This window comes from Carex rostrata, chromosome 9 (genome assembly GCF_964058835.1).
Source record: "Carex rostrata chromosome 9, lpCarRost1.2, whole genome shotgun sequence".
Lineage (NCBI taxonomy): Eukaryota > Viridiplantae > Streptophyta > Magnoliopsida > Poales > Cyperaceae > Carex > Carex rostrata.
The window spans coordinates 6,317,602-6,331,960 of NC_135926.1; the positions used below are offsets into that span (position 1 = coordinate 6,317,602).

The following is a 14,359-nucleotide window of genomic DNA, read 5'->3' on the forward strand; positions in this document are numbered from 1 at the left end:
CTTGTGAATATTGTTTTGAAAATTATAACTTTAGAAATATTAAATAAAACTATATCAATATTGTTAAAAGTAATTAGTTTAATGACGAGAAAAAAAAATAAAGAGATTTAGATTATTAGAGTAAAAAATAACAAGTTAACTATTTATAAGTGTAAATTATATAGTTATTAAAAAATAGATACTAATAAATATAATGTAATGGATATTTAATTAAAGAGTAAACTTCTGTCTCTGCAAAAACAAAAAAAAAATACAAAACTCAGTTAAATAACTGAAGAAATATTAATTGGGCCCCAACTTTGCCGCACTTTGAACAAAATTCAATGCCATACAACTTGAAATTCTGACTTGACTCATATTTTGTCACCGCATTTCTTCCATAGTAAAACCAAAGTTATGAATTAATAATGTTTTATGTTATATATAAATGATCGGTAGGTGGTTCTCTTTGCATAAAACTTCAAAAGTTATGCAATCATCGATCCGATTTTTTTTTAGTTACCATCTTAATAGATCAAAATATTAACCTTACTATCAGTTTCTCGAAAACCCGAAACCGGAAGTTATTATTATTATTATTATTATTATTATTATTATTATAATAGTAGACATTCAATTAGAAAACAAAATTGAAATATGAGTTCCTAAACGGTTTTCTTTTTCTTTTTTTGCAATTTTAATTCTGTTGGCTTCTGAACTATGTACTGACACTATGCTCTACCTCTTCATGACCTTTTGAAATGAAATCACCAGCTCAAATCGGAGTTTACTTTAAAGAATTACAATGATCACATTTTCAACCTGCATTGAGATCACAATATGTGTCACTTTCAATGGTGGAGCTATGAGCTTGGAGAGCTCAAAGCAAGAGTCAAATGATAGATTCAACAACCGAGAATGATTACATAGCTGCTCGGAAAGCAATAAATGAGGAATGTTGGATCAAGAAGTTCGTAACTGAACTTGGTGTGGTTCCGAATGTTGCATGTCCAATGAAAATGTTCATTGTGACAATAGTGTAATAGTTCAAGCTAAGAAACTCTACACACATCAAAAGATCCAAACATGTTCCAAAATTGTATCATTTGATACATGAGGTCATTGATAGAGGTGGCATAAAGGTTTATAGGGTCGATGTTGTCAGCAACACAAGCTGACCTACTGACTGAACTTGTACCTTAAGCCAAGCATGAGATGCACGCCGTCTCCATGGGTATTAAGCACATGGGATCGATGATGGTTTTGGGTAGTTATGAGGAGTACTTAAACATTATTTGAACAATATACATGGGATGTATTTGATTGACTCTTTTGTCTTTGTACAAACTGCTTATTTATAATTTATATTGACTCTAGTTCAAGTATGAGATTGTTCGTGTGTGACCTAGAAGCCAATAGCTTGTCTATTGTGTCCTATGATTTGTTCATGTAATTAGATGTTGTATATCATCTTGTTCCTTGAGTTGTATCATTTTATGGAACATTATAGTTGAGCAATTGAATTGTGAAACTCCATAGTTATGTATATGATAAACTCTAAATTATCCCTAATCGATGTAATTAGCAAGGAGTACTAATTTACCAATAAGGTTAGCATGAGGGTTAAACGTTGGTTATGTGTGTTACAAACCAAACGATAAGGTTATCGATTTAATCTCATGAATGCATATTAGAGAATATGGTATTGGATAGACCCAATGTGAAACATTATGTTGATTGTGTTTATGTCATTAATTGTTTCACGTAGGGTCAATTTGAAGATATGAGGTGTTTGTATTTCCTATATGAGTAATGTATATTTGTAAATGCTGTCAAACACTTGTCTTAAACGGGAGCCATAAATATAGTGTTTTAAGTATGCATAATTTGTGTAGATGGGATGCACTTATGAAGATGAGTAATGTCCCTTGTATCAATTTAGATGTGAGTGATATATCTCTGGGCCCCCTTGATGCTGTTATATTATAAGCATGTTATATGATTAAGGAATTAATTATAAATATAATGTTCAAATAATGCATTTGATGCTCCCAGAGTTGATCTCGGCCAATCAGACGACGTTTGTACATGGGTGTCAGATTTCGGACAATTTCGTTACAACCCGAGAGTTGCTGCATCATGTTGCTCATGAAGGGAAAGAAGCTGTCTTTGTCAAAATTGACTTCCGTAAGGCGTTTGACTCCATTGAGTGGTCTTTTCTCAAGTCTGTTATGGCAGCCAGAGGGTTTCCAATTCGATGGATTAATTGGATGTCTAACATCTGGTCAACTTCCTCTTCGAGAATTTACATTAATGGTGACCTCTCAGAACCGTTTTATCACATGCGGGGGCTTCGACAAGGCGACCCGCTCTCCCCGATGCTGTTCAACATTGCCATCGATGTTTTTCAGCAAATGATCCAAGTCACCAACCGTCTGCTACCATTCTCTCTTTCAAACAAAATCGGTGATGCAATAGTCGCCTTACAGTACGTGGACGATACGGCTATCATAGCCAATACAGACGTCTCATCTTTGATCTCATTTAAGATTATGCTAAGGCTGTTTACATTTGTATCGGGCTTGGAGGTCAATTTCGCCAAAAGCACTTTCATCCCAATTAATATTTCATCTGCTAACTTGGGTTGGGTAAAGGCGATAATGGGCTGCTCCCAAACCACATTCCCAATTACATACCTTGGTATGCCTTTGACGATCAAAAAACCGACAAAGGAGCTGTTCTTGCCTCTAGTTGAAAAAATTGAAAGAAGGCTTCAAGGTTGGCAATCGAAGCTTCTAAGCTGAGGGGGACGCTTGCAATTGGTGCAGTCGGTTCTTTCCACCATACTAGTTTATTTCATGATTTGCTTTATCTTGCCAAAATGGGTTACAGCACCGATTGATAAAATACGAAGATCCTTTCTCTGGGGCAAATTTGGTTCTGCCAATCGTACTATTTCTTTGTGCAATTGGAGTGTGGTATACCTACAAAAGGAGAATAGGGGGCTGGGAATTGCAGACCTGACTATGAGAAACATAGCTCTGGTCACTAGATGGTGGTGGAAGCTCTTTAAAGATCGTACCTCAATCTGGACAGCTATGATGGTAAGAATTAGATGGCAAGGAATTTTTACGACGGGACCAATGATCTGGTCCAAGCAGGGCTCCTTCTTCTGGCTGCAACTGCTCTCTGTCAAGTACATCTTTGATCTGTCAACTAAGTGGGTGATTGGGAATGGATACTCTATATCTTTCTGGTATGATTGCTAGGGAAAAGAGCTCTAGCTCTGACAGGGTCCAGGCAACGTAGCCACAAAATTTCACTAAGGGAGGCCTCCGCATCGGACCTGTGGAACTCTCAAAACACCACGGGACCTTCACTAACCTTCATTGATGCTGTTGAGGATGAATTGAGATGGCGATGGACACCTCTGGGTGTTTATTATGCTAAATCTGTCTACTCCATACTCACGGTTGGGGGTAGAGTCAAGTGGCAATTCAAGGGTATATGGAAGTTCCCAATTCCTCCATCGGTGAAGGTCTTCATCTTTCTGCTCCTGCAAGGAAAATTACTCACTAAAGATGTCATGCGAAGGCGTAATTTTAAGGGAAAATTATGAGAATGCCACTCCAAAACTTGGAAATTGTGAGAATGCCACTCCAAAACCGAAAATTGTAAAAATGCCATTACAAACTTGGTTATTTGTAAAATTGCCATTTGTACTCTATTTTTATACTATTTTGAGATACATATTTATGTATTTCCAACTTTACCCTTTATACAACTAAATTATTTTGCCACTGCAGTTCAGAAACGCATCCTCTTCATTTCATCTACGACAGTGCCACTAGAACCCTCTCCCTCGCGTTCGTCTCCACCCCTCTATCTCCCATCTTCTTCTAATCACCAAATCCCTCTTTCTCTTTGTGCGAAAACCCTCCATCTCTGCCTCTTTTTCTAATCGCCAAACTCCTCTATCTCCGCCTAGATCAACGCTCGGCGATTAGTCTCGCATTGGCCTCACCTCGACCTGTGCCAGTGGTCGTCTCTCCTCCGCCTTGCAAGGAATCAAAAGAGCACCATGTAAGTCTCTCTCTCCCTCTCTATCATAGGTGATTTTGGAAGCACCATTTTAACAGGTTTGCATAATCAGAAATTTTCAAGTGATAATTTTCAGAAATTAAAATTTAAACTACAAGAACTCCAAACAGTTCTTAAAACAAAGTTATTATTGGTACAAAAATACCTCACGAAGTAATAATTCACTGAATTAGAACTAGGTCAATCTGGTCTTACGCATATAATGGAGTAAGTTATTATGACAAGTGGTGGTATTTGGGATTATAACAAAATATACCTCACGAAGTTATAATTTTTTTTTGATGATGCATATACTAGTTTAAACTCCAATTACCACCACCTGTTTTTTATGCATATACTGGTTTATGTTCCAATTATCTATATAATTTGTTTTTATGCATACCCTTCCAGTGAATTTTTATTAAATTAAGGGATAAGTTTTAATTTAGCATCTTTTAATTGAAAACCTCACTGTTATCTACTTATTTATATCTTTCACATTGCAAGTGACTTGATAAATCAGCATGCATCGCTCAAATCAGTTCTCCTTAGGAAGATCTACGCAATCGATTTCGTCGACCGCCGCCCAGCCGAGTGACAGTCTGATGACAATCGTGCAATGCCCGAATTGCGGGATTGATGTGAAGAGATTTGTGAGCGGTACCACAGCAAATCCACAGAGGGTATTCTACAAATGCGTAAACTACAAAAAGGTACTAAATTTTCTTGATAAGCACTTAAAAAGACCAAAATGTTCTTTAATTACATGGATGGAAAACTCCTGAGGAATGTAATTAATTATGATCATGTCTAAAGAAACATCTCATATGTTACAAAATGTACAGTAGGTAACTGATGGTACCTACCATGCAATTAATACTGGATGCTCAACCAGATTTAAAAAAACAACAATCTGTAATTGAACCTCAACTCTTTATAGCCAATTAAACACAATGCAAACAAAAAAAAAAGCACAGAAACACAGAACCTATACTGGCTGATACAAACTGGTCAATAGCAGTACGGTATCAGAACCAGCATCTGAATGGTATATAGCATTATTTCTCTTCTTTTAAGGGTATACCTGTCCATACTCGGTGACTATGTCGTAACCTACGATACCAAGGTCAAGATCACCTAACTCGCTAACTTACTTTCATGAATGAAGCAGGGTTTACAAATTAAATTAATTACCTTGACAGAACTACAAATATGACTTGCAAATATGAGAAATTCTGGTTTAATTTGCAAATATGAAAATTTCTGAGTGCTATTCTTAAATTATTGAGTGCTATTTATTTTGCAGAAGACATTTTCATGCATGTTCTGGATGTGGGAAGAGGACTACGAGGCATATCTTCGTGACATTGGAGTTCTGGGCATGCGAAGTGATTCCGAACATGCCGGAGTTGTTGCTCGATTTGATAATGAGATTAGAAAATTGAAGAAACAAAACTCCCAAATTGTTGCATTAGCGGAGAAGATAATATTCCTTCTTGTTGTAATTGTTGTTCTGATGATTACTATTTTGATTGTAATTATATGCAAGTAATATAGAAATGTATTTACGAATAGTTAATTAGTGTAGAAATGTATTTTGATGGCAAGAATATGGTATTCTGATATTATTTAGATCATGTTATGTGATGTTTGTAATCTGAATGTTTATGGTGAAATTTATGGTTTAATGGTGAAATATATGATTTAATGGTCAAATTTATGGTTTAATGGTCAAATTTATAGTTTTCAGTTTTTGCAAATGATGGGCGCATATCAACCAGAGGCAAAACAAGACTTGAAGGCATCTGTTTCGTCAAATGCAATGGCTTTACGTATAACCTGAAAAACTGAATTCTCATAGTCAAATGCAATGACTTTACGTATAACCTGCTCCAATAAAAATCGATCAAAACTGGAAGGCATCTTTTTCTCCCATGGTTATCAAGGACAAAACAACCACCTGAGTCTAACCACTCAGAAAAACAATACATACTACAAAGGATCTATTCAACACCGATTATATTTGAGGCCAATTTCTACAGTGCCAAACAACAATTGAAGAAAAGAAAAGAAAAAAAATCAATTAAAATGTCGTCTAAGGTCCAGCCTTGAAGTCCCTAAGAGAAAAACTAATATCAAATATGTCAAGAGCAGATACCTGCTTATCAATTAAGAGAATTAACAACATCATCAAATTACCACAACACAATCAGGCACAATCAGGCACAATCAGGCACATACAATCAGAAGTATGTTAAAAAATTCAAACACAAAGAAGATAAGCAAGGTAGGATAAGCAGAAGCATTTTCCTCTCTAAAGCAAAGCATCAATCGTATGCTAGTTTAGCCACCAGGTTACCAACACACTGGCAGTCAGATCAACAGCCACCAAGTTACCAACACACTGGCAGTCAGATCAATTTGATAACCTGTTCAATGAAAATGCAAAACACTAATGAAATAAACCCAGTATTCAATTTGGTAACCTGTTCATAAGTTTCAAAACTTTTCTGTTTGGTAACCTATTCAATTTGGTAACCAAGTTCCATTTAAATTCTCCAATAACATCATAATTTTGTATTCAAATATTGAAAAAAAAAACTTTTCTGCAGTTCTACTCATTAAGCCAAGTGCAGGTACAAATTTGCAAATTTTGGTAAAAACATCCTATCACAAATTTGGTAAAAATTCATATCAGTCCCTGTTCTTTATTTTATTTCAAACTAAGTGCTTTCATGAAATTCAGATCAATCTTAATAGTCAGCAATTCAGATCAGTATCTCTTATTCATTCTTAATAACCAGAAATTCAGATTAGTCTTAAGTGTAACAGATGGTGCTGGTTGGGATGAAGTGTTACACCCCTGAGAGCTCTCCACTTGGCTCTGATGAACAGGTGCAACAGGTGGTGTCGGCTGGCATGGAGTGCATGGAAAAGTGGGATTTTCCGTATCACAAGCATCAGTACAGTCCATGTTGCAGTCCATTAAAAGACCTGATGACGAACATTTCAAAAAGAAACACTTACTTAGAGTTATCCAGTATATATATATGCACATAAATTTCAGAAGTATGTAAACCCCACATGCTACTTAAAATCTCCATATTCATAAGAGAAATGCATAATTGAACCATATTGAACAGAACTTTAATGCCCCAAAATACATCCAGTAAGTTAGCACCAGTATGCCTTGAACAGAACCAATCGGCACAAATCAACAAGGAAATGGCACAGCCATACTCAACAGGGAAAGGCAAGCACAGTCAAACCTCAAAATGGCAACAATTGTAACGATTGATCAAGTCTATTCGGGAAAATCAACAACCCGCAATGGAATAAAATTCACTAAAAATTAAGCATTGGAAGGAGTATCCTTTTATTTAGCATAACTAATTAGGCTCAGAATTATAAGAAAGTTTACTAACCTAACCTCAGATCCCTGTAGAAGGTTGCACTGATCTCGTACAGTATGGTTCGTGCCTTCAGAGAGAGAAGAACGGAGCATGTATGGAGGCGAAGAAGCACGGTTGAAACTTATATTGAGTGAGGCGGAAGTGGTTCCTGTTGAAACTTATGAGTGAGGCGGAGAAGCACGGTTGAGGCAGAAGTGGGCTAGGGCTAGGGCTCAGAGAGAAGAACGGAGCAAATTTTACCACTGCACCTCAGAGAGAACAACGGAGCCATTTTTCCTGTTGAGAAGAACGGAGATGTATGGAGGCAGAAGTGGGCTCAGAGAGAAGCTAGGGCAAGGTTTCGTCCCCTTCGGAGAGAACGATTCATAAGGTTGTATGACAGGGGTATTTTAGTCCGAAATTATCATTATTATTTTTTTAACAAAATTAATACGGTATAAATGGCAATTTTACAAATAATCAAGTTTGTAATGACATTTTTACAATTTTCGGTTTTGGAATGACATTCTCACAATTTCCAAGTTTTGGAGTGGCATTCTCATAATTTTCCCTAATTTTAACTGTACGGCACTATGCGTTTTGTGCCCTGGTTGTGATTTAGAAACAGCAATGCATCTATTCTTCAATTGTGCAAATTCAATAGCAATTTGGGACAAGGTGACATCTTTTCTAGGTCGGAATATACTGGTCCTGATGGACTCGGTTCAGGAGACATGGTTGTGTTCCTCCAGACTATTCAGGGGTAACAGAAGAGTGCGCTTGAGGTGGCAGATTTTCTTTGCAGCCACTTGTTGGTTCATCTGGAAACAGCGAAACACAAATTTTTTTGAAAACAAACTGCCTCCGGTTGATTTGGTTGCGGGGTGGATAATTCATGAAACAACATTATGGGAGATGAATTGCAAAGCCCTACAGCACTAAAGCTTAAGATAAGAGATTTGCAGTAGGGGTCTGTTACTCAATGCTTTCTATTTTGTCTACCTGCTGTTTTTTATTTTTTCCTTAAGTGCTTGCAGTGACTGTGGTTTAGACATAGTGGTTGTTTTACTTTTTCGGTTTTGGGAGGAATGACTGGCAAGCACTTTGTAAGTTGTGGACTCTGTTTTTTTTTCTTGTTCTGCGTAATACATAACCTGGCAGCCACTGCCCGGCTTTTCAAAAAAAAAAAAAAGCTACTACTTCATTAGTTCCTACATTAATTAATTTGTACTGCTTTGTTATTTCTTTTTCTTCATTTGGTGTGGGACGGGGGTCTGTATAGTTGAAATAAAAGAGGACCGAAATTCCAACAGACCAGATCATGGGCCTCCAAAACGACTCCCCCATGTGCGGATCTGGATCCTGACTGGATCCAATTCAACAACACCCTCCCCAGTTGCCGAAGGAAGGGTTTTTGTCCAAAGTGATTTGGATAAGGTCGTACCAATAGCCGAACCTAAACCGTCCGATCCGTATCAATTTTACTACAACGTTTAGATGCACATAACCGTTTAAATTTATTAAGGTCTAAATCCACTTGCACGAACTTCACGTAGATTCGACGGTGCAGAACCGGCTTTTGGGCCAAGTTTGTCCAAAGCCCTTTGAACTTAATCCGTTTCGTGCTGCTCCGGTCTCCCTCCTTGGTTTGCTAGGGTTCTGTTCTCGCTGTCTCTGTCGATTCCTCCCGTCCCCTCCATGGTGAGTTTCTCTCTGGTTATTTTTTTTATTTAGTTTTTTTTTTTTTTTTTTTTTGGAGTTTTTCTATTCCTTTCTCAATCAATTACAAGATAATGTCTCAGTATTTTACTATTATTGTTTATTTTCTCTTTCTCAGTCGATCGCCACAGGCATAGAGCTGAACCAATTGATTCGAATAATCAGCGCCGATCTAAAGAACCTCCTTTTCCTTCGTGGCATTGGCGATTTCTTCTCTCGGCTCCTCTTCCCTGCACCAGAATCTGATATCCAATCCGGGTACCCGTTAATACTTAAAAATCTGCATTCCTTTTATGTTATTCTTATATTCTTAGTGCTGATTTTTCAATTTAATAATTTGTTATGCGGATCAAAAGCCCGGAATTGCATCTTGACGAGCCGTACCAGATCAACCTGAGTAGATTTGTAAAGAACCAAAACCAGAAAAGAGAGCCTGGACATGGAAATGAGATCAATCAACCAGCTGTGTATAATGTACTTGATGCTGTATTAGTTAATACTATGGAAAGGCTCAAGAAAATGAGGTGTGCTTAATATCCTCTTTTTTTCCCACAATTTTCATTTATTCTATTACCTTTGTTGTATTACATTTTATCAGAACTAAAATTGCAATTTGATTTGTATCCTGCACTGGCATGCCGGTACCTATGTCTACCACCTGATCATGATATGAATAATGATGAAAGCTCGTGAATATGCTAGGCTTGGTTAGAACAAACACAACATAAATTTAAGTCAGGCAAAAGCATATCTGCTGCTCAAATTCTGAGAACTACCTTTCCAGTACTAGTCATGACTGACGTATATGATAATGACACTGAACAAGCACAAAGTGAACTGTTGAGCATGTTACAAGTTAGAACTATGCCAATTTTTTTTCAAATTCTCATCGATAGCAAATTGTACCTGCATTTTTTTATTTCTAGCAAAGCCCTATAAAGAAGCCACACTAAAATAGTTGATTTACATTGTTTGTTTGAGTGAGGCCATGGTACTATGCATAGCGCATATTGGTCCGTGCTATGGACTCAAATCTTCAGTTTGAAAGTTCTTACGATCGATCTGAACCATTCAACATGGTCTCCATATGAATATGTCCTTGTAAACTAAATTTTACATTTTTTAGAATTTTTTTACTATTTTTTTAGATGGGTAGAAAATCACTTGATCTATAAATTCCGGACCATCCAAAAACAGTGATTTTCTACCAATCTAAAAAAATAGTAAAAATAATCTAAAAAATGTAAAATTTAGTTTACAAGTAAACCATGTTGAACGATTCGGATCAACCATTAGAGTTTTGAAAACAAAAATATTGATCCGTAGTACGGACCAATCCGCATTATGCTTAGTACCATAGCCTCACTATTGTTTGTTTATATGTTAACTTCATTAACTTATGCTTAGTACCATATGGAAACCATGTTGAATGATTTGGATCAACCATTAGAGTTTTGAAAACAAAAATATTGATCTGTAGTACGGACCAATCTGCGCTATGCTTAGTACCATAGTCTCACTCTTATTTGTTTATAGAGGAGGGTTCAAATGCCTCCATGTTTTTGTGCCTCCATCATGTCTCCATCTCTCTCTATCATTTTCAAAGTTCAAACAGTCGATCTGAACCACTCAACCTAACCTCCATACTAAAATATGTTTGGAGACCAAATTTTATATTTTTAGGAATTTTTTTACTATTTTTTTAGATAGGTACAAAATCAGTAAATCTGAACCATCTAAAAACAGTATTTTTGTACCTATCTAAAAAAATAGTAAAACAATTTCTAAAAATATAAAATTTGGTCTCCAAACATATTTTAGTATGGAGGTTAGGTTGAGCGGTTCGGATCGACTGTTTGAACTTTGAAAATGATGGAGAGAGATGGAGGCACAAAAACATGGAGGCATTTGAACCCTCCTCTTGTTTATATGTTAACTTCATTAATTTATGATTCTTTTTCCAGGGAAACTGTAACAATCATAGGAAGATGTACCATGTATGAAGGTGTTACAAATATTCTGAATTTGGAAAATACTTCCAAATTTCAAATCCACGATCAAGATTGTGCCCTTATTAGGTCACTATGCTCTGAAGGAAAGGTTTTGTCGGCTTTTCAATTACTTACAATTTTGATCGAGAAAAAACCAGGCCCTGACCTCTACACATGTAATGTGCTAATGAATGGCCTTTGTAACACTGGTGAATTAGAAAAAGCCACACGGCTTCTTGACCTGATGCCATGTGTCGGTCTCTGCCCCAATTTAGTGACTTACAGCACTCTAATTAAGGGTCACTGCCGTGTGGGGTCCATTGATAAGGCATTGAAAATTGTTTCTTCTATGGCCCAAAAAGGGGTGCAACCTAATCGGGTTATATGTAACATACTTTTGCAATCCCTTGGCAAAAGAGGACTAGTGGAAGATGGAAAGAGACTATTAAGGGATATTTTGAAGGAGGAGGAAGATACAGAATTAGTAACTTGCACAATTTTGATGGATGCATACTTTAAGGTTGGCGATATTGCAAAGGCCCTTAAATATTGGCTTGAAATGCCGCAAAATGGTATTAGCAGGGACCTTGTTTCATACAATGTGGTAATTAATGGCCTTTGTTCGGCCATCGATGTAAAAGTTCCATGTGGATACTTGTCAGAAATGATGAAGAAAGGGATTGTCCCCGATGTAGTGACCTTTAACACTCTTGTAAATGGTTTATCAAAAGAAGGAAGAATAAAGGAGGCATATGATATTTACAAGAAGATGTTAAGAGAAGGTGTTTTGCCAGATGAAATTACATATAAGTCCCTGATTCATGGCCTATGCAAAAAAGGACATATCAATGCAGCGTTAAACATTTTTAATAAATTAAATCATTCATCAGTAGATGGTCCCCACATTTGGAATCTTCTAATAAATGGCCATGCAAAGTCCGGAGATCTAGGCAGTGCATACTCGTTAAGAGATGCAATGCTTTCTAAGGGTATTACTGCAAATTTACAGACATACAATGCGCTTATTCATGCACAGGTAAAGGGAGGTAGTTTTATAGATGCATTGTCTGTCAAACAACAGCTCATGGCCAATGGTTTTTTACCCGATTTAGTAACTTACAATATGCTGATTACCGGGGCATGCAAATCAGGTTACAATTCCTCCACATGGAATTTATATTGGGAAATGCTGGGGGAGGGCTATAAACCTGACATAGTGACCTATACAGAATTGATAAGGGACCTTTGTTTGAAGGGAAAAATTAGAGAAGCAAGAGTTCTGCTTAACCAGATAAAAAAACAACAGTTAGACATGGATCATGTGCCATTTAATATACTAATTAAGGTTCAGTGCTTTAGTGGGGAGGTTCTAGGGGCGTTTGAGGTTTTTGAGGAAATGACAGAAGAGGGCATTATTGCTCCTTATGGGATGTATGATTTCTTGTTTAATGCACTTAGGAGGGAGGGGTATTATCAGGAAGCTTGTCATGTTACTCGTGTATATGATCTCATGTGTAATTTGAGAAGCAAAGGAGATGGTTGAATTTCAAATTATTTTGTGTCAATTTTTGGTGCGATCAGTATGAGAAAGGAGACACGTCTTGACAGATACCATGTACAAGCTGACACATTTTGCACACTCTAAGGGTGAGTTACCTTTTTTAACTTATCAACTTTTTCGTATGTCAGTTCAATTTGTTAAGGTTATGGAACTCTCCCTGTACACCCATGTGAGAGAGCTCTAAATGTTCTGCACCTTTTAGATTTTGACATATGGCTAATGCTCAATCTTACAGTATAGATGAAAAGAAAGGGTATTAGAAATATATCACTCATTTTCTTTTCCTAGTTCAGAGAGTGTGTTTTTTTTCTGTTTTGCTGGTATAATCAAAATTGTTCTGTCAATTTACACTCCTGTGGGATATTTGAGGTTGTGCAGAATAGATATCTTGTGCTGTAAGAGAAAGCATCTCAAAATTTTCCAAGCTTCTTAATGTCATTCATTAAGCTTATGAAACAACACATGAAATACATCTGCAGGTAATTCAAGTTTTCTGCATGATATCATGAAACTGTCACAGAGAAGAAAGGGCAGTGAGAAGGCATGTAGGGACAATTCTATTCTTTTGCCGGCAGCACATCTTTTTATGCTATAAGGTACAGGGGTACTCTCAGTATGTAGATATAGGTGATGATTGGTACAAGAAAATTATCTTCAAATCTACAAGGGATGTGGAATTTTTTCTACCTTTTTTTTTTTGCAAAATATCAGAGCACATAATCCACCCCTTAATCTCTCGGTTTCTATTTAACATTAACACTGTTAACCAATGATTTTTCATTGTTTCCTAATGTTTTTACCGACGTTCACATTTTTTTTTTATCTAGTGCAAAAGAGGCAAAATTGCCAGGTAAAAAAGTTACCATGACTTGATGATATAGCTAGAATCTTGGAAATTCCTAGTACATTTATTTACCTCTTTTTGTACTAAGAGAAAAGTGTACAGCTGCAAGCGATTATAATTAATTTTTGTGTTGATGCACAACTCTTTTTTTTGGACAATGTCCTGTTAATTTCAGAAAAAAAACAACCTTCTCTTTTTAGATTTGCCTCTCTCTGGAGAGAGACGATGTCTGTCAGCAGCCATTGGTGCATGATAGGTTTGCAGTTCTATGCAAAATTTCTTTCTAATTTTTTTAAAAGTGGATATAACTAAATTAGAAAAAGTGGTTAAGTAATTATTTAGTTATATGCACTTTAATCTAACAATTCCATTAAAGCAGCCCAACGCAAAATATGCAAGTGATTAAGTGATTTCTTTGTTGTTTTTCCTTTTGAAAGTAAAATACTTGAGTGGTTTATCGTCTGACTATTTGTATATTTTTCGCATTGCTAATCAAAGAAAAATCAACAGTGAAAAGTCGAACTGGGATTGATTCTTTAATTTAATTTTTGTGTTCCTGATATCATATTATCTTGACTTCTAAGTCTACTGGTAACCAATCAACTATATAGTGGCAATATTTTTACAAATTAACTAGTTCATCTGTTCACATAACCGTGCAATCCTATAGAAGAAAAAAAATTAGCATGTTTCATTATTCTTCACTTCTTTATCAGTAAAAAAATTGCAATCTTCTCTTATTACTACTATTCGTGAACAGTTTAGTATAAATGTTTGTACATGATAGGATTCT

At 36.3% G+C, this 14,359-nt stretch overlaps 1 protein-coding gene across 1 annotated transcript; it reads left to right on the top strand.

Annotated features, from left to right (window-relative positions):
* The first annotated feature begins 9,017 nt into the window (after window positions 1–9,017).
* On the top strand, window positions 9,018–13,992 carry LOC144559779 (Tetratricopeptide repeat (TPR)-like superfamily protein). The gene is made up of 6 exons (XM_078308897.1): window positions 9,018–9,152; window positions 9,289–9,428; window positions 9,527–9,694; window positions 11,135–12,808; window positions 13,202–13,349; window positions 13,806–13,992. The coding sequence occupies exons 1-4, from the start codon at window positions 9,150–9,152 to the stop codon at window positions 12,702–12,704; spliced, it is 1,881 nt and encodes a 626-aa protein (XP_078165023.1). The 5' UTR covers window positions 9,018–9,149; the 3' UTR covers window positions 12,705–12,808; window positions 13,202–13,349; window positions 13,806–13,992.
* Window positions 13,993–14,359: the final 367 nt, after the last annotated feature.